The sequence below is a fragment of the Anolis carolinensis genome, chromosome 3 (assembly GCF_035594765.1).
Source record: "Anolis carolinensis isolate JA03-04 chromosome 3, rAnoCar3.1.pri, whole genome shotgun sequence".
Classification (NCBI taxonomy): domain Eukaryota; kingdom Metazoa; phylum Chordata; class Lepidosauria; order Squamata; family Dactyloidae; genus Anolis; species Anolis carolinensis.
In genome coordinates, this window is record NC_085843.1 from 13,108,471 (window position 1) to 13,133,408 (window position 24,938).

Consider the following 24,938-nt stretch of genomic DNA (forward strand, 5'->3'; position numbering starts at 1 on the left):
TAAGCTGCCCTGAGTCCCCTATGGGTGAGAAGAGTGGGATATAAGTATTGTAATAAATAAATACATAAAAAAATAAAAATAAACAAATACTAGTGCACTGCTTCCAACTGTCCCAATTTGGCAGTGACTTTCATTGTTAATCTTTTGTCACCTTATCATTTGTTTTTAAAATGTCCCAGCTTCTCTCTCCTTCTCCCATATCCTCCCTTTGTCTTTAGCTTATATTAATTGCTGCAAATTGAGTTCAAAAATTGGCATTCAACTAACTCAGCAAGGCAGGAGCAAATACGAGAATGGAATCACAGATTTGGAAGAGACCCCAAAGGCGAACACTTTTCTGCCATGTAGAGACACACAACCAGAGCACTCCCGACAGGTGGCCATCCAGCCTCTGTTTAAAAACCTTCAGAGAAAGGGATTCCATTGCACTCCACAGAAGCATATCTTACTGACAAACAGCTCGTATAGTCGGGAATTTTTTCCTAATATTTAGGTAGAATCTCTTTTCCTGGAGTTTGAAAACGCAAATCTTGGACGAGTCACATTCTCAGCCTCAGAAAAACCTGGTTTATCTTAGGGTTGAAATGACTTGAAGGCATATAAAAACATCAAACAGGTATGAAGGCATGTATAGGAGTGGGGTGAGGTTATTCATACATGTTTCGGAGAGGTACTTGGGAGCACATATTGCCTGAAAACTGCAACATTTTTAAAACTGAAGGGGTTTTGGAGATGGTTGGGGGGCTTCAAGGGCCACAAAACTGGGGTGCAAAGAAAACACAGAGCAACAGGACAGACAGATGCAATAATTTCAGGAGTAATGCAGCAGTCCCAAAGATTGCTTAATGGTGGCTTGGTTATTTTTGTCCAATGGGAAAAAAAAGATGAAAACACCATAGGTTAATTACAGTGGAACAAAATGATCGGGAAAACGTTCCCTTCAAGAAGTAATAAAATAAATGCATCTGTTTCCAGAGTTTTCGCTCCTTTTTAATGTTGCCAGCTGCAAACACGTCGAGCTTGAGGTTACTATAGTTACCACTGAACTTTGGAATAAATGATTCCCCCCACCCCCTGAGAAAGCAGCATGCACATATGGAAATGGCTGAAATGCAGCTTTTGTATTCCGTGTGTGATGTTAAAGCCACAGGAGGGAAAAAAACCCTTTAATTTTAAACTTACTGATGAAATTTTGTGGTGGAAAGGAAGAGGGGAACGAAGACTCAAGGCTGTGTAATCTCCTGAATTAAAAAAGCAGGGCTTATTGAGGTCAAAAAAACAAATAGCTCACAGCTAAATACAACCACTTAAATTATTACTTTAGGCTAATATTAATTTGCATTCTCTTCCTCTGCTAATCTCTGAAAGCTGCTTCGCGTTATATGGTAAGTAATTCACTGCGTACAATTGAAAATCAGTTTCTGATTAAAAATTGCTTTAGACTGGCAGGCCATCCGCACTGCAGAATTATACAAACTTGACACCATTTTAACTTCCACGGCTCAATGCTTTGGAATCTTGGGATTTGTAGTTTGTTGTGGCAACAGAGCTCTCTAACAGAGAAGGTAAATAACAGAATTAAAGATCCCAGGATTCCATAACATTGAGCCATGGGAGTGAATGTGGTATCAAACTTAAATAATTCTGCAGTGCAGACACAACCTGAGTTTCCAGGTTATAGTATCCTTGTGAGGTTCAGGAAAAGTGGACTAAATGATCTAAAACAGAAAAATTAGCTTTAGGAGCAGTAGCCATTCCAGGAATTCATCTCATTGGGGAGATGGATTTTGATGGCCAAATTATTTCAAGAATGCTTTGAATTAATCTGGAAAGGACCCGAGGCCCCGTCTACACTGCCATATAATGCTGTTTGGTTACAGTAGATTCAGATAATGCAGTTAAACTGCATTGTGAGTCTACATCAGTGGTTCCCAGCCTGTGGTCCATGGACCACCAGTGAACCCCAAGAACTAAAATATGGTCCGTGACCTCACCGTTACTATACCATGGCAACAAGAGTGACTGGTCTCGCGAAACCCTCTTATAGTGCTGGGGCAATGAAGATGTCAGGAGCAGAGAGGCTGACCACCCAAGGAAAGGCGTGACAACAAGCCTCCTGACTGCTGCTTCTCTTCCTCCTCCCACCCCCTGAGTGGAGCTGTTCCATGTGGTGCCTGGAAGTAGGACCCCCAAATAACCAAACCAAATCTAAAATTGTCCATAAACTGATTTGTAACCCTTTTGGTACCTAATGTTGTAGAGTGGTCTCTGGTCAAAATGGTCCCTGGTAAAAAAAGAAAAGAAAAGGCTGGGACTGATTGGTCTACACAGACCAATCAATGAGACTTCTTTGAAAAAATGTGAAACTATTCAGGCAATATTCCTGAGGTAATCAAAGCCTGGGAAAATCTGCCTCTTAAAAATATGATGGACACAATGTAAAGGAGGAATTTTAACAACATACCACAGGGGCTGAATTAATAAATAAAAGATAAAGGTAAAGGTAAAGGTTTTCCCCTGACATTAAGTCTAGTCATGTCCAACTCTGGGGGTTGGTGCTCATCTCCATTTCTAAGCTGAAGAGCCGGCATTGTCCGTAGACACCTTCAAGTAATGTGGCCAGCATGACTGCATGGAGTACCGTTACCTTCCTGTCGGAGTGGTACCTATTGATCTACTCACATTTCCATGTTTTTGAACTGCTAGGTTGGCAGAAGCTGGGGCTAACAGCAAGAGCTCACCCCGCTCCCCGGGTTTGGACCGTTGACCTTTCCGTCAGTAAGTTCAACAGTTCAGTGGTTTAACCCACTGCATCACCGGGGGAGGCAAAATAGGAGTATGTGTTAACAACAACATAGTTGTTACATCAAAAAACTGACGCTACTCAAGTGCTACTCTTAGTACAATTCGCTCTTGCCTACAGCATTAGACCAATAGAAGTGGAAGTATCCCCCTTCATTACTCCTCACTCTGAGTTTTTCTAAGTCATTTTTCCATTATTATTTCAAATGAGTTCATGCTCTTCCTTTCCTATATGCTTCACTCCTCATCTAGTTTCCACAATCCTATATAGAAATAGTCTAGCTTGATCCTTTGCTCACCATTTGGTAATACATCTCTACTGCTATTTAGCACCAAAAAAAGCAGTGGATGAAATCCCTGCTATATTTTGTCAAAGTTTCTTAAATAAATGGACAGGAAGTGGTTGACTTGATGGAACAATTCATCTTACATAGTGTTGACTAGATGTTAGCAATTGATGGAATCCAATGTTGAGACAAGAAACCTTAAAGACCAGCAGATATATTATGACAGAAGCTTGTGGGCTCCAGCACTTTTCATCATGAAGTGTTATCCTCAACTGGCAGCTCGATATCTAATATATTTCTTCCAGACACACCTGCCCCAAAGTCTTTAGAGTCATCTAAGGGACCATTAAACTGTGTTTCCAGCCCAAACTATTCAGTCATAATATTCAAAATGGGTTGAGATGGAGACTTCTCTTACAGAGATCCACTCTGCAGTATATTGCTAAGACCTGGTTTAGTAGAATAATGCCTTTGCAGCTATCTCTACTAGTTTAAACCCCAGCACCTTTGCCATCCATTCCAGCAGACTCAAGGAATGATGGTGCTTCTATTGGCTCAACGCAAATGTGTTTGTGCATTGTATTTGCACAACACTTACTCATCCCAAAAGCAAGAGGACTGGCCAAGAAGTAGAGTGCATTTAATGAGCCCCACCGATTAATTTAGAGCACAGAGAGTGGAGCAGCGGCAGCACAGGGATTTGAACACAATTCCTCTTAGATTGGTGATAAACCTTTGCAAACTCCAGCTTTAGAGTAAGAAATGGAACAAACCAGGGCATGTAAGTTTGTGTTACAGACACAGAATGTGAGCCCTCGCAAGGGTGGTAACATATTTTGATATCTTCAGAGAACCAGTAATATTTTATTACTAGTTTTGTGTTCCCCCATGACTCTGCTAGGTCTGTTTTACCTGAATTTGGAAGGATTTATCCACAAATCAGTCCTTTGTCAGTTGGTAAACTGGCTGGAATTTTTAGGAGTTGTAGGCTAAAAACATCTGGGGACCCCAGGATGAGAACCACTGCTGTATGATATCACAAGGGCCATTCCCCTGGTGCCATGCTTTCATCCCAAAATCTCATGGAATGGGATCCTGTGGTCTTGGCAACCCAAGCTGTAGGCCTTTATTTATTTATTTATTTACTAAACTTATACCTCACCCTCTCTCATGCCAAATGGGACTCAGAGCAGCTTGCAAGTAGGCAACAATTTAATGCCGCATAAACAGACGCAAAATAAAATAAAATATATATATATATACACTAAAAACCAAAAAGTAAAAAAAAAACATCTAGAAGTAAAAACAATGGTTAAAAACCACACAATCCAAAAATCATAGTCCAGGAGCCATTCTGGTTGTAATAGCACTTATTCCGTATTCACGTATTGTACTGGATTTATTGTCCAAAGACTTGGTTCCACAGGCACATTTTTAATTTCTTTCTGAAGGTCAGGAGGGAGGGAGCAGATCTGATTACACTGGGGAGGGAGTTCCACAGCCGAGGGGCCACCACTGAGAAGGTCCTGTCTCTCGTCCTCACCAATCACCCCTGTGAAGGGGGTGGGATTGAGACAGGGCCTCCTCAGAAGATCCTAACCCTCAAGATGGTTGATAGTATGTTTGGACAGGTAAACTGGGCCAGAATCTTTTAGGACTTTATAGGCTAAATCCAGCACTTTGAATTGTGCTCAGTAGCAGATTGGCAGCCAGTGGGGCTGACCCAACAGGGTAGTTGTATGCTCCCTGTATGCCACTCCGATGAGGAATCAGGCTGCCGCCCATTGGACCATTTGAACCTTCCAAACAATCTTCAAAGGTAACCTCATGTAGAGCGCATTGCAGTAGTCTATCTGGGATGTAACAAGAATGTGGACCACTGTGGCCAAGTCTGGCTTCTCAAGCTACGGGTTCAACTGGTGCACAAGTTTTAATTGTGCAAAAGCTTTCCTGGCCACCGTTGAGACCTAGGGTTCAAGGCTCAGTGACGAATCCAGGAGAACTCCCAAGCTGCGAAACCTGTGTTTTCAGGGGGAGTGCAACTCCATCCAGCACGTGCTATAACCCTATATCCTTTTCGGCCTTTTGACTGACCAGGAGTATCTCCATCTTGTCTGGATTCAGTTTCAATTTGTTCATCCTCATCCAGATGGTCACAGCTACCAAGCACCGGTTCAGGACCTCAACAGTCTCCTTAGTAGCAGGTGGAAAAGAGTGACAGAGTTGTACGTCATCTGCAAACTTTGTGATTGACATAGGCTTTAGCAGCCATCCAAGAACATCAGATACCAGTATTGGTGCACCAAATCATCCTTGTAACTTCCAGCTTCTAGATATATTAAATTCAAAATATATCTCCTTCTTCCTCTTCCTCTTCTGTTTTTTTCCTATTCTTTCTCCCCCTCCTTCCCCTTTTCCTCTCTTCTTCTTCTTCTTCTTCTTCTTCTTCTTCTTCTTCTTCTTCTTCTTCTTCTTCTTCTTCTTCCTCCTCCTCCTCCTCCTCCTCCTCCTCCTCCTCCTCCTCCTCCTCCTCCTCCTCCTCCTCCTCCTGTTTAAATGCCAGAAGTATACAGAAGGAAATGTCCTTCATAAATAATGTTCAAGGGTAAGGAACCAGCAAATGTTGCCCACTGCAGAAACCCCTCCGGACACAAAAGTCATGTTACATCTTGTTATTCTGCCTGAGTTGTCAGTAGGACATGTTTATCCACTCGACTGGGTTTTCCTTTTAGACGGGAAACACTACGTAACATAACTTTTTCCTCCATCCCTCAAGATTTTAATCCTTATTTTTTAAATGTATAAATGGGTTTGTTAGCTTTATCGGAAGTGAGTGCTTTGAGGATGCTTTTCTAACTCAAAGGTAAACAAAAGAGATAGGGTCTGAATTGATATGCACACACATGTCCCTTTCTTGATTTCTTTTTGCTGTCTTGGAAAGAGCAGGAACATCTTCACAGTCAGAATAATAACGTCCAGGCCATCCACATTTTGCAGACATTTCTATGTGGTATTGTTTTTCCTTGCAGCCAGATTTGTTTATCCTAAGATGAACTCAGAGTTACAATTTTAGCTGGAAACTTGTTTTGTTTGCAGTGAGAATTAATTGCCCTGCTTCTCGTTTACTTAAGTCAGTGAACAAATAATTCACATTTTAATAAAGATGGAGAAAGATTTGGGCTAGAAAAATTTAGCAGGATGGGAGTTGAACCAAAGCAGACGATCACCAAAGAAGGAATGAAGTCTTGAGGAATCAGTAGAGATGGAAGGGATTTTTAAAATAGTCAGGAAATATTTGAAAAAAAATATTTTCTTTGAGCTCTAAAACTGGACTGACAAGGATCTTCACATCTCAGGACACATTCAACAAAAAAAATTGTACAAGTGCTATTTCCTGTGCAAAAATTTGCTACAATTAGGGATTTATTTTGTGCAAAATGTGCATGTGACTGAATTGTTAAAAACTTGTTTAAAGAAGCTTTCTTTTATAAAATAAAAAGATAGTCAAGTCAATCAAAGGTTGAAAGTTTGAAGCCCGAGTCAGGGTGAGCTCTTGGCCTTTAGCCCAGCTTCTGTCTACCTAGCAGATCGAAAGCAAAATGCGAGTAGGTAAACAGGGTCCGCTTAAAAGCGGCGAGGTATTTAGGCACCAATAAGGAAATGCCAGAAAAATGCCATTTGATTAAGAAGGAAGTTTACGAACAAAAAAAGCTCTTTGGTAGGGAGATGGAGCGACAGCACCTCCCTATGGCTGGAACTGAGCACAAGCCTCCAAGATGCCGAAGATGGGAAAGACTATATATACCCTTATCTATGTACAATTGTCTGTCTTGTAAAAGTATAAAACAGCATTGAATGTTTTCCATGTATGTATGTTCTGTAATCCACTCTGAGTCCCCTTCAAGGTGAGAAGAGCAGAATATAAATACTGTAAATAAAGAAAGAAAGAAATAATATCCAACCCCCCCATATGTCAAATAACGGCTTTAAACATAGGCTCGTAGCATGTATTCAGATATATTTCCTTGTGACAATAGGAACTGTGGAAGTTGACAATTCCTTTACAGCCTGTTTTGACAGCTAGGGAGGACAAGAATGAGATATTTTGCAAATATTCATCACATATTCTAAATCAGGAAAAAAAAATTAAGACTGCACCTTCTTTTACTGGGTATGACACCCATCTCTTCACTGTCCCCCTCCAGCATAACTCTTCTTGCCTGCCACCATTCATCATCGGAGGCATTGATAACATGGAGGATGTCTCCATACTTGAAGCTGAGTCCTTGGCTTGGGAGACCACTGTCTTTGCTTTTGTCATAGTCAAACATGGCTCTGGAAAAATAAAAATAAATCAAAATTAATACAAAAAATATAAAAACAATGGAAAGCAATATTATTTTTAGAAGCACACCTTATAGTATGTCCCTCTTGACCTGGTCATTTCATACCTATTACTTGTATAAAACAGGAAGGTCTTCTCTTGATGATGAAAAGAAAGCAGAAACCATACGAACTGAACTACCCTTAGGAGGGAATGCTATAGCCTAGGAGCAGCCATTAAGAAAGCTTCCATTATGTTCTCACCACTTGAGCCTAGGATGAAGGTGGGATGGAGAGAATGCCTTACCCTTTAAGACTGGGATAGGCTTGTATGGGGAGATAAGGGAGTTCAAATAGTCTGGGTCTGAGAGTGGATGTACAGTGACCGCTTATCCCAGGACTGATCAGGAGTGGTGAATCCTGGATTAACCTCAAGATAATTTAGAGCACTACTCTCTCCAGCTGAAGCAGAGGTGGGAGGAAATTCTGACCATCCAGCTGTGCCGGACCTGGTTTAATTACACCGGATGGCTTCTCTTACCATCCTATCCCATTCTCCTCATCATGGGTGCCAGCATGTGCAACATGGGTCATGCTGGTCACTTGTCACCTGGAATGATGTCAGTCAGGACTCCAGAAAAACAAGAGAGAGGGGAGAGGAGGAATCATCTGTCAGGGGTTAATTCGTCACCCTGAATGATTGATGAATCACCTTCTTCTCATCAGTCAGATCACTCAGGCAGCTGGCGAAAGTGGCACTGACAAACGACACCTCAGTCATAAATTATCTGCTGATCCCAGTGGTACTATACGTTTATTTACAAACTATATACAATACTAAACACCATCGCTATCAGGACACATGTTCCCTGGCAAGGGCAAAGCATGGCGCGTCCTCTCTGTTCGCCGAGTCTGACATCAGTGCTAGCAGGCAGATCCCAACATTCCACAGTCATGATGAATGTTCTGTACATGCAGTTGAAACGGAAGTCTTGACCCATTGGCCCTGCAGGCAATCAATCAGGGCTGGCATGTAATTAACTCCTGTGCTGCTGGAAAGCTTGCCGGAACGCATAGACACAATTCAACAGCAACAATTTGATTTAATATTTCACACTGTAACATCAAAAAACACTGACATCATCCAATCCTCTCTGCTCTCCTTTCTCCAATCACCATCACTTCGGCCAGTATTACTCCAAGTGAAGAGTGACCAGCATGATCCATGCTTTGCCCACTGGCTGCCATGTGAAGGAAAATAGGGGCAGGAGGGTAAGGGCCACCCCATTCCCAGCACCACCCAAGTCCAGAGAACATGGGAAAGCAATGTAAACAGGTCTGTCTAAGAACTTGCCCATTGGTTTACTTGACCCCAAAGTTATGCTCTACTCCAGATTCTGGAGGAGAATTTGGAGCAACCCATGACTATGGTGAATGCAGTTCAAGGCTTGGTTCCATGCATCATGCAGCTGTTTATTCACCGGACCTTTGTGTAAAGTGGTCAGTGTAGATGTGCCCTGAGTTATATCGGCTTTATAGGTCAGTGCCAGTGCTTTGAATTGCACCAGGAATAAGTCAGCTCTGTAGGATCACATTAGGAGCTGTTTCCTAGGTGTCTTTATGAGCATGTTTTCTTGTAAGAATGCCAGTCCTTTTTGTTGGCGTTAAACACTCAAATCTCTTTGTAACAGAGCAACGTTTTAGGAACAGTTCTCTAAAATTAATCTTCATTCGGTGCCATTCAGTGACATGGAGCTCTTATGGCATCATTAGGGGTAGACTGGCATTCTGGGAGGGATAGCTAACACTCCAGAAGACAGGAGCAGAATTCAAAACGATCTTGACAGACTAGAGAGATGGGCCGAAACTAACAAAATGAAGTTCAACAGGGACAAATGCAAGATACTTCACTTTGGCAGAAAAAATGGAAATCAAAGATACAGAATGGGGGACGATGCCTGGCTTGACAGCAGTGTGTGCGAAAAAGACCTTGGAGTCCTTGTGGACAACAAGTTAAACATGAGCCAACAATGTGATGCGGCAGCTAAAAAAGCCAATGGGATTCTGTCCTGCATCAATAGGGGAATAGCGTCTAGATCCAGGGAAGTTATGCTCCCCCTCTATTCTACCTTGGTCAGACCACACCTGGAATACTGCGTCCAATTTTGGGCACCACAGTTGAAGGGAGATATTGACAAGCTGGAAAGCGTCCAGAGGAGGGCGACTAAAATGATTAAGGGTCTGGAGAACAAGCCCTATGAGGAGCGGCTTAAAGAGCTGGGCATGTTTAGCCTGCAGAAGAGAAGGCTGAGAGGAGACATGATAGCCATGTACAAATACGTGAAGGGAAGTCAAAGGGAGGAGGGAGCAAGCTTGTTTTCTGCTGCCCTGCAGACGAGGACACAGAACAATGGCTTCAAACTACAGGAAAGGAGATTCCACCTGAACATCAGGAAGAACTTCCTCACTGTGAGAAGGGCTGTTCGACAGTGGAACTCTCTCCCCGGGGCCGTGGTGGAGGCTCCTTCTTTGGAGGCTTTTAAGCAGAGGCTGGATGGCCATCTGTCGGGGGTGCTTTGAATGCGATTTCCTGCTTCTTAGCAGGGGGTTGGACTGGATGGCCCATGTGGTCTCTTCCAACTCTACTATTCTATGATTCTATGATTCTAGACAGGGGAAAAAACCCAACCCCACAGCAGGATTTTCGTGTTAATGAAATGAACATTTGCAAAACGGTCGTTAGCGCAGTTGTTGCTGCTTTATGGTTTATTGCAACTGTATGGCAAAATAATTTGTAAAGCTGTGGGAGCACCCATCTAGGATTAAATTAGGCAAAGAAGGGAGATGCTATTTTTAGCAGGTCTTTTCAGAGGAAAATTATGGCTCCGAATCCCACCATCTAAAAAGGTCAGGAATGTTTGATGGGCTAGATAGTTGTTTTCACATGACTGAAATAACAAAAATTGTTAATTAAAAACAAAACCAATTTCCAAACTATTTAATTGAGAGAAAAGTATAACTTTTCAATTGTAGAAATGTAATAGTTGTTTTCTCTTAATCACACCCTTCCAAAACTTCCAGAAAATGTAGAAACAGGTTCATAAAAGTGACTTTGTATCACAAACTGAAACCCAGTGTGGTGTAGTGGTCTGAGCATTGGACTGTCACTCTGGAGACCAGGGTTCAAATCCATTAGTAAAAACCACTCGATGACACATATTCTCAAACTCAGAGGAAGGCAAGGCCAAACATCTTCTAAACAAATCTTGCCAAGAAAACTCTGTGATAGGTTCTCTTTAGGTCAGAAATGACTTGAAAGCACATGACAACAATAGCAAAGTTTCAGTCTCTCCTAGAGTCTCATCCATCTACATTCCTTTTGCACCAAACATCTAATAATGTTATATTTGATGCAACCAAAACTTGAATAGCTTTTTTTTAAAAATCATAAATTGGATTTTTTTGTACATTTCCCCTCTTATATGGTATTTTTCTATGTGATTTTGAATTTATCTGAATAACTTTATTGTCATTGTGCTATTGCACCATGAACTTAAATGCTTTCCCCAGCATACACCACAAAGCAACACACCAATCCCTCCACACCTCAATGATATTGTTTGCAAACAATGTTTCCAGCAGCATGTAAATTTTCACTAATGCATTTTTTTCTAACTCTTCCCTTAGCATTACAGTGGGTTCTTGCTATCCACTGGGGGTTGGTCCCCTCTAATGAATATAAAAATCTGTGGATGGCCAAGTCCCATTTTATATAATGGCATAATAAAATAGCATACCATAAAGAAAATGGAAAAACCAAGGTTTCCTGCTTGGAATTTATGAGAAAAATATTTTCAAGTCATGGATGGTTGAATCCTTAGATACAGAATCCTTGGCTACAGAGGGCTGACTATATATGATTTTTGATGTGTTTTGCAAAATTTGGAGAGGTATGGTTTTTTGGAGGAAAATTGAGTTTTGGTTCATGTGTTGTTACTGTTGAAATTGTGATGGGAAGAATATTACTGTTTTTGAAAAGTGAATGTGGGACAAAGCAGTATTGGCAGTGTTTCCCAGTTACTTTTCTTTCTTTGAATTGCTTTTCTTTTACAGACTAAAGAGTTCCAATCACATGGGAAGTACTTCAGAATCCTAATAATTTTAGTTGTTCTTTACCCAGCATTATGATAACCAGAAATGCACACAGTATCCAAATCTAGTCTTGGCACACTTTTGTAAAAAGCTATTACAATACTGAGAGTTTATCTTTTGGTTCCTATCTTTCAGAACTGTTCTCAGCATGATGTCTCTTGATTAGAAAATATTTCATTTTCCTTTGATTGGCTTTTTGCTACATGTTAATAGCACATCTGACACTGGTGTCCTCCTCCAGATTAAAATAAAATTTGGGATCCAGAGGAAGTCAACTACTGAGCAACCCATTTTGAGTGATGGCATGGTTTTAAGAGCATCATAAACTGCAGAGACCAATGAGAGAGAAATGGGTTCATTAAAGGGAAATTGGAGCTTAAAAACATAGCTGGAAAGATCTTTCATAACAGAGTTACTTAGACGGACCAATAATCCAACTCAAAAAGTGAGGTTTGCAACTGGATTTAAATCTTATCTTATTGATTTCCTAACAATGGCTATACACCTTGCTATACACAACACAAGCATCTTTTCCAACATGACTGCAATTCATAAACTTCTTTAGTCTAACCAAATCTATGAACCTACAGTTGAGATATTATTCTCTTGTTTACTACAAAAAGAGAATACCATCAAGTGCTCCCCATAAAAAAAAGGAAGAACATATTGCTCTCTGCTCTAAAATGCCTTGTTCATACTGAGTTCCTCCTATTTAGATAACCCTTCATTTCTCTATGAAAATAAAGAGAAGTTTCTATCTTTCTCCATCTTCTTTTGCAGTTTGAAATGCATTTTGTGCTAAAATTGTGCTGGTTTTAGTGAGAAAGCAGCAATTGGCTACACAGAAAATATTATATTTCTGCACAGAAACTATCATGTATACATTTGTACTATATGTATAAATTTCCAGCATTATAGTATATCTATACATACATATTTTATGTGCAGAAACCATGGAAAAATACCAAGTGCAAATTTTGTGCTGAATTTTCTGAACAAAAAATAGTGTGATTTTCAAACAGAATAAGTCTTGAACTACGAAGATTTTCATCAGTCTTGGATTTTTCTTGTTAGGGTCTCTTGACTCTTAGAAACAATGGGTTAAACCACTGAGCTGCTGAACTTGCTAAATGGAAGGTTGGTGGAATCCGTGGGACAAGGTGAGCTCTTGCTGTTAGCCCCAGCTTCTGCTAACCTAGCAGTTCAAAAACACGCAAATGTGAGTAGTTCAATAGGTACCACCTCAGTGGGAAGGTAAATGGCACTGTATGCAGTCATGCCAGCCACATGACCTTGGAGGTGTCTATGGACAACGCAGGCTCTTCAGCTTAGAAATGGAGATGAGCACCACTCCTCAGAACCGGAAGGGGAAACCTTTACTTTTATCTGTGTTTGTTGTTTCTTGGCATTGAATGTTTGCCTTGTGTCTGTGTTTACTGGAATCCACTCTGAATTCCACTCTGTATTTATTATTTGTTTATGTTTTCTTATTATTATTTGAATATTTTCTAATATTCCTCCCATCCTTATATTGGACACACTGACAATGCTAATTTTGGATTTTTAATATTTTAAAAAGAAGATGTTTAGATTCTCAGGGGCATTTCAGCACAATTGATGGGGGTAGTTTAGACATCAAGGGAAACATTAGTCTTTGTATAACGTAACATCTGTCCAAAAGTAAGTGCTTCACAAAACATTAATTAAGTGAAGTGTTTGTGTTGTTTATTCAGTTCAGTCACCTATGCACTTGTATAGGGTATTTAATTCCACTTTCCCTGTCTGGTTTGTCTCTTCTCTCCATTTTTATAAATAATTATATAGTATTTTCTCTAACTGCTGAACATGCTCAGCCTTTGCTTTTGCTTTCCTTTGCCTCGTTTCTCAGCTACTTTGTGTTATAATTTGTGGTACTTTGAAAACCTGGAAATGTCCTCAGCATGATGATATCTTCCATATTGTTTCTTAGTTGCTTTATTTCACTTGCAATCTTGGCAGCCAGGTTGGCTACCAGAGGGAAAATGATGGGCCACTTTGTGTCTTAGTATAAAATTGAGAATAATGTGATGCAGAGCAAGAACACTTTAAATAGCTCTTTCTGCCGTTCATTATTTCTCATTTTGTTTTAAATTTTAAAACAACATGGAGCCAGGATCTGCCTTGTGCCACCAGGTTGGATGGGAAATTAGTTGAGTTCAGAACTGAAAATTGATTCTGTAGTGGAAATAATCATGTCTCGCTGCAAGGTACATCTATTAAACAAGAAGAAATCAACAACAGCTGCTGGTTGTCAGCGGTGGTTCAAAATAAAGGTATATTTAGATTCCCAGCCCTAATTTAGGGAAGAGATTATCATTTTCAAATAACACACACATGCACACAGAACACACACACATATGCATGCTGGCTGAGCCTTCAGAAAAACAGAACCTTGTGTTTTTTGAAGAATGCAAAATGATCAATTTGGATGTAATTGGCATAGAAGAGAAAGGTGATAAAAAGGGGTTGAGGTGGCTCTTAAAATTAGGAATGTCTGCTTTCTCTGTGTTTTAAACTGTTTTCTTAAAAGAGAACAATTTGTGGAGAAGGACAATTTTACTTTAATTTAGGTTGCTGATGGAAGTGTGTCTCTGTCGGAGACATCCACTCTCTTGTATTGGCCATCCGTAGAATGTGATTATGCAGGTTAGATGCTCTATTTGGAGGTGTAAAAAATAAATACATGGGTGTTTGCTTGTTTGGGCAATTGCCATTTATTATTGTGACATAACTCTGTCTGTATATGCCTGGTTTGTGTGTAAGGTCATTGTTTCAGTTCTCATTAAGGAATCATAGAACTAGCCATGGTGCTGAAAATCCTAGCTGAAGCTCTAGCGTGAAGCTTAGCTGACATTTCTATCAATGGAACAGATCCATTTACTTCTAAGCAACTTCCCTTTTGTGATGCAAGCTAAGGATGAAGAATAAAGTCACTGCTGAAGAACACATGTCCACCTTTACTTCCAAAAGGACCCAAAGAACAATATCTGTTGCAGTTATTAGGAAAATTCTTATGAGAGATGATTGTCCAGATAGCCTTCTTCCAAGCCATTTCATAGAATCATTGAATCACAGAGTTGGGAGAAACCATACGGGCGTCTTTTTTCGTGTCAGGAGCGACTTGAGAAACTGCAAGTCTCTTCTGGTGTGAGAGGATTGGCCATCTGCAAGGACGTTGCCCAGAGGACACCCAGATGTTTTACCATCTTGTGGGAGGCTTCTCCCATGTCCCCACATGGGAAGCTGGAGCTGACAGAAGGGAGCTCACCCTGCTCCCCAGATTTGAATCACTGACCTTTTGGTCAGCAGTCCTGCCTGCACAACGGTTTAATCCATTGTGCCAATGAGTGCTCCACCAAGTCATCCAGTCCAACTCTGTGCCAACACACAATCAAAGCACTCTCTACAGATGGCCACCCAGCCTCTGCTTAAACACTTTCAGAGAAGGAGACTCCATTACCTGGTGAGGAAGCATATTTTACTACAAAATAGCTTTTACCATGAGGAAAATTTTCCTAATTTTCAAGTGGAATTTCTTTTCCTGCAATTTGAATCTATTGCTCTATGGCCTGGTCTCTATAGTAGCAAAGATCATGCTTGCCCCCTTCCCAATATCAACACCATAAAGTACAAATAGTTATTGATGAATACTAGCAATTCAGTAGAACAAAGCCAGAGACCTGTCTCCATGGGCCACAGAAGTCAAATAAATAGGAATCATGTATCAGAATTTCAAGATTGTGAATTCCTGTGGCATTTCTTTGGTATGTTCACATGCTTTCAGAGAATCATCGGTTTGGAAGAGACTATAAAGACCATCTAGTCTTATTTAAAAACCTCAAGAGATGCAGGAATCCAAAAACCGCAAAAGAAAGAATGTGCCAAAATATTTCCCTATTTATCTTAGAGAACATCTGGGGGCATATTTGATTTTTAGGACCCTTGTGGACTTCAAGGCTTACAGATACAGCCCTGGGTGAGTTTTCAAAAAAGTTATCATCAGAGCTATTTGAACACACAAATAGCCTTTTATTTCTTTACAACTGTCAGAATTGATATAGGGGCAGTACGGATGGATTTCTAGCAGTCTCCGTAAAGTGGGGCAAATGAGGATGCAGCAAATTCTTGACAGATTGAAGTCTGCAGGTGAGTGGAATAAATAACCTTTGTTTGTTCTGCATTTGCTTTAGGAGAGCAATCTATCTTCTTAAAATGGACTTTTAGTATCTTTTATTCAATAACTGCCAGCATTAAGCATGGCATCTTGGGATGGAGAGGGTAATTTATATAGTTGCGTAGCCAAATAGCATTGTGCCATTAACATTTAAACACAACACATTTTCCAATCTTGTAGGTCTGCCTGTTTGCTCTATCTCTATCTATCTATCTATCTATCTATCTATCTATCTATCTATCTATCTATCTATCTATCTATCTATCTGCTTATCATCAAAGTTACTTTTCCAACATGATCACTGGCTGGGGATTCTCAGAGTTGTAGCCCAAAAGATCACTTTTCCAAGTGATCATGATAGCTTAAACACCTATTTTATGGACTAAAACTCCTTGAATCCCCAGCCAGCATGGTCAACAGGGTAGAAGGTTTGTACTATAGCATCTAGAATCTTTAGCCAATGACCATTTCAGCTGGGGATTCTTGGATTTGTCATCCAAAACTTTCCCAAGCAGCTGTTGTTGTCATGACCATAATCAAGGGAAAGTAACAGAAAATGGCCAGATTTCTGGTTACTCAGTGAGTTTTATAGTAAATCAGGGATCCAAACTCGGGTCTCACAAAGTCATGGCTCAACACTCAAATCACTACACTGAGAAGAATGTCTGTATCCTTCTTTTGAATATCTGCATCTTCCTTAAATCGGCCTGGATAGAATATGCCAAGATGGGTCAACTAAGAACCATCACACCTTATGACTTCAATCAATTTGTTTCCAGCATTTTATGGCTTTGTCACAATCTGGCAAGGAATCCTGGCTGGATGTGTACAGATGAAGAGGTAGGAAGCTGTAGATAAGTAAGAACTGACTTGGTTGCCAATTATTCTGGCAGGGTTTTAGAAAATAAAGCAAATAGGCTATTATTGATAATATTGCTTTGGCAAAGCTCCGCTTCCCTACCAAGAACTCCAGGTCACTCTTGCTGACTTAGCATCCCTGTTAAGAGATTTGTTGTGTTTTTTTTTCTTTTAAAAAAACATGAAATACTAGAAACAAGTAATTTTGATCCTGTATTTTTGCTTCCTAGGCTGCATACTGTTGGAAACAGAAGGCTCACTGAATTGACATTTAGTCTCATCTAGCCATTTGCCCGTGTTTCTCCATTTTCTCTCCTGATGAAAGAAGGCATCCACTGGAGTTGCTACATCTGGCATGAAAGCCAAATAAAAGGAGAAAACAACCTTCCAGCAAAATGTGTCCAGCTTTTACCCTATTTTTAAACAGCAAAACACAGATGATTGTGAACCAGGCTGACAAGGAAGGTGCAGCTGTTTCTCTAGTAATGGCAGAGAGATTATGAAGAAGCAAATAACTGAAAAATAAAGCTTGAATTAAATATAAAACTATTTTGTTCGGCGCAAGAATAACAACAGGTGGTCTGTACCCTCACACATGGCAATCATTTCCATGTATTGAACAAGAACCTTTTCACATGCAACACAATATCACTTTAATTGCCATGGTAGCCGTACAATTATGGGATCTGCTGTTTAGCAAAGGGTATTTAGAATTCTCTGTCAGAGAACTCCAGTGAACCCCAAACTAGAAACCCAGAAAACCATAGGAGGAGTTGAAGTGGAACCAAAGTACATTATGACTCACATATCCATGGATAATACATTCCTGAACTTACTGGGGAAATGAGAAACAGTGGATAACAGTGAACAGAATTGAAATGAATGAGTTTGCCAGAGGTTAGTCATTCTGGAAGACCTAAAAACTTCCTAAAGAATCCACACACAAAGATTTACAAAATACAACTCCAGTGTAGGATCCAGCCATTAAATCTAAGAAAGTGAAAACTTAAATGGAATTGCAAGTGTAAACAGTGGCATTCAAGCAATGGGAACTTGGTGAGTCAGCACTTCACACACGTTTCATAGATTAACGGCTCTATTGTAGTCATAGATTTAAAAAAAAGCATTAAGGCCACAGTCAGAAAATTTACCGGATCTCTTTAATTAGCGAGTACATTTCACAGAACATCAGAAAACCTCCACGTAAACATACAGAAGATTGCATTCTAAGTCTTAATTACTGTCACTGTAATGACAACACTGTATATAAATAACATTTAGAACAGGAGTGAGAAAGTGCAGCCTCTGATCTACATATGACCCCAGCCCCATGTTTGTGGTTCCTGAAGTCTTAGTCACACTCCCATGGTCCCCAGATTGCCCCCAATAAATACTCAGTCCATCAAACCCCAAACGTCTAAGCTGTTTCTGCAAATGCTGTGGGTCACCTTGCCTTTTCCCCTCAAAATCACCACAAACTATCCAAAATGTGAGCTAGAAGTGATGTGATATCACTTCCATTGTCTTGATGATATGCCAGGGTTGTTGTTGTTGGCGGGGTCAACTTTGGAGAAATGTGTCCGTTGATCCCCACAAAGTTTGGTTGATGCTAATTGCCTTCAGACTACCTTTGACTTATGGCAACCCCGTGAATGAGAGACCATCCAGACCCCTATCATCAACCGCCTGATTTGGATACTGTAGTTTCAGAGCTGTGGCTTCCTTGATTGAGTCTAAAGGTAAAGGCAAAGGTTTTTCCCTGACATTAAGTCTAGTTGTGTCCGACTCTGGTGGGTCGTGCTTATCTCCATTTCTAAGCCAAAGAGCCAGCATTATCCATAGACACCTCCAAGGTCATGTGGCCGGCACGACTGCATGGAGCATTGTTACCTTTCTGCTGGAATGGTACCTATTGATCTACTCACATTTGCATGTTTTCGAACTGCTAGGTTGACAGAAGCTGGGGCTAACAGTGGGAGCTCACTCCGCTCCCCGGATTTGAACCACAAGTTCAGCAAATCAGTGGTTTAATTCACTGTGTCACTAGGGGCACCAGGGGTGGGGTGCGGTGGTGGTGGTGGGGTTGAGTCTACCCACCTGAAATGTAGCCTTTTCCTGTTAAACTCTACTTTACTAAGCATTATCATCCACAAAACTGCCTTTATCTATTTGAGAAATACTTTCATCTAAATACTTTGACAGATTGCATTTGCTGATGTTTTTGTATCATCTGGGGATGCCTTTCTCTACCATCCTCACAGGCATATTTGGTGGGATCATAGAAGAGGATTTTGTTAATGGCTGCTCTCGTACTCCAGAATTCCCTTTCTAAAAGGGCTAGACAGAATTTTCCTTTGCAAATAAGTGAAGACTTTTATTTTGTTTCAAGAGGCCTTTGTTCTGCAGGAAAGGGGAGACAATGCTATATTATCTATAGATGTATTTCATTTTGCATAACCATGCTTTCTATTGATAGTTATTAATAATTTAACTTTGCATGATGTATCTCGTTTAAATTTTGCAAGCCGCCTGGGATCCAGGAATGGGGAAAATGCAGGAAAGCTAGAAAAAAAGGAGACAGCGACAGAGAAAAGAAAGGAAACCTACCAGAAAGACAAACAGAAAGAAAGGAGGAAAGACAGAACTAGAGATATCGAGGAAGGGATGATGGGGAAACATAAATCTGCCAGTAAATGCAAAAGACGATGCTTGGAACAGGGAGAATAATTGGTCTCTTTCTTCCTGAAGGTTATGCTCATCTCTGCTTTTGAAAACCTCAGACAAAAAATAAAAATAAGGAATAATGCAGTGAAGTAATTAACTCAAAACTGATGGAAAATAGCAACATGCAGCTGCAGTCCTGGTGCACAGAAATTGTTGGATGTCCTACTTCTCAGAGTTTAAAGCATCAAAGACCAAGAGGGTATAATCAACCACAGAAGAAAATGCATGGGGAGAAGAGGATTAGGAATAAATCCAACTGTAAGTAAGAAACAACTATTTATTGAGATATTCATTGTAACCTCAACCTGATTTTCACATGGGGGAATGTCAGAGCAGTTTTCCTTGATCTGGTGTTCATTGCTAGCTGATAGCTACTTTGACAGTGGGAAGAAGAAACTGCTTCAGGTTCTAGTCCAAACTTTCAAAGAGCTACTCAAGACACTGAAGTTTACCCCTTCAAAGGCCATATATCTCAATCCTACAGAACAAGGCAGGTAAATTAAGGTACTAGACTTAACCTAAAACATCTTCTGCTAGTCATGAGTAGATTGTTCTGGGAATAGCAATCTTTCTTGCTAGGCAGGGAGGAAGGGACACAGAGAGAAGTATATTCAAAGAGAGGAAAGGAAAAACTTCTGAGTAAAGTCCAGAATAAGAGACTACTTTTGAAAAACCCATAAATAGGATGTGAAATTGTGCATGGAAGCTCCACTTTGCTACCAAGGTCAATAGGTGTTGACATGGTAGCCCTTCACAAGTACACCTACCAGGGATCACTGTGTCTGGTGGTAATGACTTCTGCAAATGAATTATGTGCTGTGTGAGAAAAAGCATTCCTTCCCACTGAGTTAGTATCAAGGTATGGGAAAACAGATGTAAACAAAACAGCAAGTCAAGAAATAAACAGGGAAGAAAATAGTTATGGGCAGGGCCAATAGAGAAAGAAAAGATGGCGTCAGAGTAAATAAGAAGATCTCACAATGTCTCTATATTTCTGAATACAGTTTGAGCATTCTGTATATTGAATTCAAAAATCCATAATACTCCAAAATCCAGAATTATCCATATGGGTAATGGAGTCAGTGATCTTTGCTTTCTGATGGCTCAATATACACAATCTTTGTGCCATGCACAAAATTAATAAAAATATGGCATAAAATTACCTTTGGAATGTTGTGCTTAGTCTTTGGTCCTATTTCCAAGATAAGATCCATATTTGCATATGTGCAAATATAGGTATACTATAATTTAAGAAAATCTGGAATCCAAAACTCTTCTTGTCCTAAGCATTTCAGATAAGGGCTACCCAATCTGTATATATGTATGTATGTATGTATGTATGTATGTATGTATGTATATATATATATATATATATATATATATATATATATATATATGTGTGTGTGTGTGTGTGTGTGTGTGTGTGTGTGTGTGTGTGTGTGTGATGATCTGATTTCTACTGGTCAATCCTAACTAGAGTGGACCCACTGAATTAATTGTTGATTCAAGTTCCATTAGCTACCAATCCTATTGCTTCAAGAGGCCTGATTCACGAAGGCTAAGAACAGGATCAAAGACCAAAATCCATTAACTGCAATTTTATTTGAAGCACTTTGCATGGAATTCAAGATAAGCCAACTTCAAGTGATCTAATCAAATATACGGTCAGATTTGTTTAGTTCTTTTCTTAACCTGGAGCATATCTGTATAGCTGTAGGAGGAGAATGACTGAATCAAAGCTTCTCAGTTCCTACAGCACTGTATTGTGATTGACAACAATGGTGCCATCCCATGGGGAATGTCAAGATGATAAAAGCAACCTTAAAGATCTCCAACCCCCTAGTGCTTAGACATAGCTGCTCTCTCTCTCTTAGATTCAATATATCTGCTAAGAAGCATGTGAGCCACAGAAACAAAAATGTAAGGATTTGTTCCAACTATGTGAGTGCGGTTGTCAAACTGTTCAAGGTCTGGACATTAAAGGAGCTATCTAAGATACTGAACTTGAAATAGATTCAGCACCTTGGAGAGCTCTTACAAAGTTCAGGCTTATTGCTTCACTGATATGGAAGCCCTAGCTGGACCTCTTGGTCTTATTTATCTTTCTTGCCTGATTTATTTCAATAAGGGATACCAAAAGCTTTCATTCTCCTTGCATCTCACATAATCCAAATGTGTATTCTCATTCTTTACTCCTTCATTGGCTTGAGAAGTATTTTTTTCGATTACATTTGGAAATCCACGCATCTTTGTATGAACATTCCCCCAAATACATTTTGAGTATTCTTTTAAATTCTTTAATTTTTTAAAAAAAATTCTTTTAAATTCTTTTAAATTTTTTAAATTCTTTTAAAAAAATTCTGCATGTGCACAATTTTGTAGACATATAATAATAAATAAAACTTTATTTATATACCACCCTATCTCCCGGATGGGACTCAGGGCGGTTTACAGTCATAAAAGCAGCACAAACATTACATAACAACATAATACACATTATTAAACAAAGTAAAATAATATAATTATAACAATAAATCACACTTGCATGACCGGATCAAGGGGACGGGAACCATAAAGGGAAATCTTATGCAATATATTCAGGCTCAGAAGTCGGCGGTAGTCCAATATAATTACTCAAAAACCTGCCGACACCACCAGATCTTCAGTTCCTTACGGAAATTGGATAATGTAGGGGATTGCCTGATATCTTTTGGCAATGCATTCCAGAGCCGGGGGGCCACTGCCGAGAAGGCTCGTTCCCTCGTCCCCACCAGCCGCACTTGAGACGGTGGTGGGAGCGCGAGAAGAGCCTCCCCGGAAGATCTCAAGGTCCGCACTGGCTCATAGGAGGAGATGCGATCACGGAGATAGGTAGGGCCCAAGCCGTGTAGGGCTTTATAGGTCAAAACCTGCACCTTGAATTGGGCCCGGCAGTTTATCGGCAGCCAGTGGAGCTGCTTTAATAGGGGCATTGTGTGCTCCCTATAGCCGGCTCCCGTTAGAAATCTGGCTGCCGATCTTTGAACCAGTTGGAGTTTCCGGGCCATCTTCAGGGGCAGCCCCACGTAGAGAGCATTGCAGTAATCCAGTCTGGATGTAACTAAGGCATGGACCACCGTGGCCAAATCAGACTTCTCGAGGTATGGTCGCAGCTGGCACACAAGTTTTAAATGTGCAAAGGCCCTCCCAGCCACCGCCGACACCTGGGCATCAAGCGCCAGAGATGAATCCAGGAGGACCCCCAGACTGCGGACCTGCGCCTTCAGGGGGAGTGCAACCCCGTCGAGCACAGGTTGCCACCCAATACCCCGATTGGTCCCACGACTGACCAGGAGGGCCTCTGTCTTGTCTGGATTAAGCTTCAACTTGTTAGCCCTCATCCAGTTCGACACAGCTGCCAGGCACCGGTTTAGGGTCTGAGCGGCTTCCTTGGAGTTTGGTGGAAAAGAGTAGTAGAGTTGAGTGTCATCTGCATAGAGATGGCACCGAACTCCAAAACCCCGGATGACCTCTCCCAGCGGTTTCATGTAGATGTTGAAAAGCATGGGGGAGAGAATGGAACCTTGCGGGACCCCACAGGTCAAAGGCCAGGGGTCCGAGCAGGTGTCCCCCAGCTTCACCATCTGAGAATGACCCTCCAGGAAGGAATAGAGCCACTGCAAAGCAATGCCCCCAAGACCCATTCCCGAGAGCCGCCCCAGAAGGATACCATGGTCGATGGTATCGAAAGCCACTGAGATGTCCAGGAGAACCAGAAGGGATGCACTCCCCCTGTCTAGTTCTCTGCGGAGGTCATCCACCAAGGCGACCAAAGCCATTTCAGTCCCATGACCAGGCCTGAAGCCAGACTGTGACGAATCCAGATAATCGGTCTCAACCAAGAATTCCTGGAGCTGAGAAGCAACCACTCTCTCCAGGACCTTGCCCAAAAATGGGAGGTTGGAGATTGGCCGGTAGTTGTTCAATAATAATGAATCTAAAGTCGCCTTCTTTAAAATGGGCCTCACAATTGCCTTTTTAAGGCAACATGGAACATGCCCTTGCTGCAAAGAGCAATACCTGAAAACCAATCAGCCAGCCCCCCACCGGCGAGTTTGATAAGCCAGGATGGGCAAGGATCTAGGATGCAAGTGGTCGCCCTCACCGCTCCAAGAACCTTGTCAACGTCATCAGGCTGAACAAGTTGAAACGAATCCAATAAAATCTGACAGACAGGTGTCTCGGTTACATCCCCTGGTTCTGCACTAATGTCAGCGTCCAAGTCGGAGCGAATTCGAGCGACTTTGTCTGCAAAATGATGTGCAAACTCGCCACATCGGGTTGTCAGGTGATCAGAAGGCCCCTCCTCCTCAGGGGGATGGAGGAGCTCCCTGACCACCTGAAACAACTCTCTTGGTCTATTAGTTGCAGACGCAATGCACGCAGTCGAGAAAGTCTTTCTGGCTGCGCGCATTGCCACGGAGTATGCCCTAAGAGAGGCTTTAGCCCGTGTTCGGTCGGATACACTTCGAGTTCTCCGCCAACGGCTCTCTAGCCCCCGCCTCGTACGCTTCATCACTGCCAGCTCCCCAGTGAACCAGGGGGCTGGTTTGGACCGATGCGACAAGAGGGGACGCTCAGGGGCGATCGTGTCTATTTCCCTAGAGACCTCCGTGTTATAGAGATCTACCAGGACATCAACAGGATCGTCAGCCAGCATGGCAGGAAAATCCCCAAGAGACGTCAGGAATCCATCCGGGTCCATAAGTCTCCTGGGGCGGACCAGCTTAATGGGCCCACCACCCCTGCGGAGGTTAGAGGTTACAGTAAGTCTAAAGCTGATCAGGTGATGATCGGTCCATGACAATGGAAGAATTTTTTGCTCTTCCACGCCGACATTTCCCTCGTCCGCAACAAAGACTAGGTCCAAAGTGTGGCCAGCTACATGGGTGGGCCCTGATATCACTTGGGACAATCCCATGGTCGTCATGGCGGCCATGAAGTCCAGAGCTGCGCCAGACAGGGCGGCCTGCGCGTGGACGTTGAAGTCTCCCAGCACAACAAGCCGCTGAGACTCCAACACCACGTCGGAGATCACCCTCGCAAGCTCTGGCAGGGAGACTACTGTGTCGCGGGGTGGTCGGTACACAAGTAGAAGCCCCAGACTGTCCCGGTTACCCACTTTCAGATGGACACATTCGAATCCTGAAAATTGCGGAACAGGGCACCTGGTCAGGATGATGGAATCACGATAGACCACCGCAACCCCACCTCCCCGCCCCCCAGGTCTGGCCTGCTGATGCACTCTGAAGCCTGGTGGACAGAGCTGGGTAAGGTTTGCCCCCCCAGCTCATCCAACCAGGTCTCAGTAATGCATGCTAGGTCTGCTACTTCATCCAGGATTAAGTCCTGAATGGCAGCTATTTTACCATTCACAGACCTAGCATTTAACAGCAGGACCTTAAACCTAGGGGGGCTGTCATACTGGCTCTCTAACCTATCTCGCTTCAGGGTCGCAAGAACTCTATTGCGCTTCTCCCTGAGTTGGTGTGTTCGATCACATCTCCGCCTCCCCAGTACAGTCTCAATGGTGGATCCCC

General features: G+C 41.7%; 1 protein-coding gene across 28 annotated transcripts in view; it reads right to left on the minus strand.

The window, feature by feature from the left end:
- dlg2 (discs large MAGUK scaffold protein 2) overlaps positions 1–24,938 on the minus strand; it is a 1,295,060-nt gene that overhangs the window by 71,997 nt on the left and 1,198,125 nt on the right. For all 28 annotated transcript variants that reach the window (XM_062977087.1, XM_062977095.1, XM_062977092.1 and 25 more), the window contains one exon: positions 7,248–7,424. In XM_062977087.1, coding sequence (XP_062833157.1) covers positions 7,248–7,424 — 177 coding nt within the window. The remainder of the gene's footprint in view (positions 1–7,247; positions 7,425–24,938) is intronic.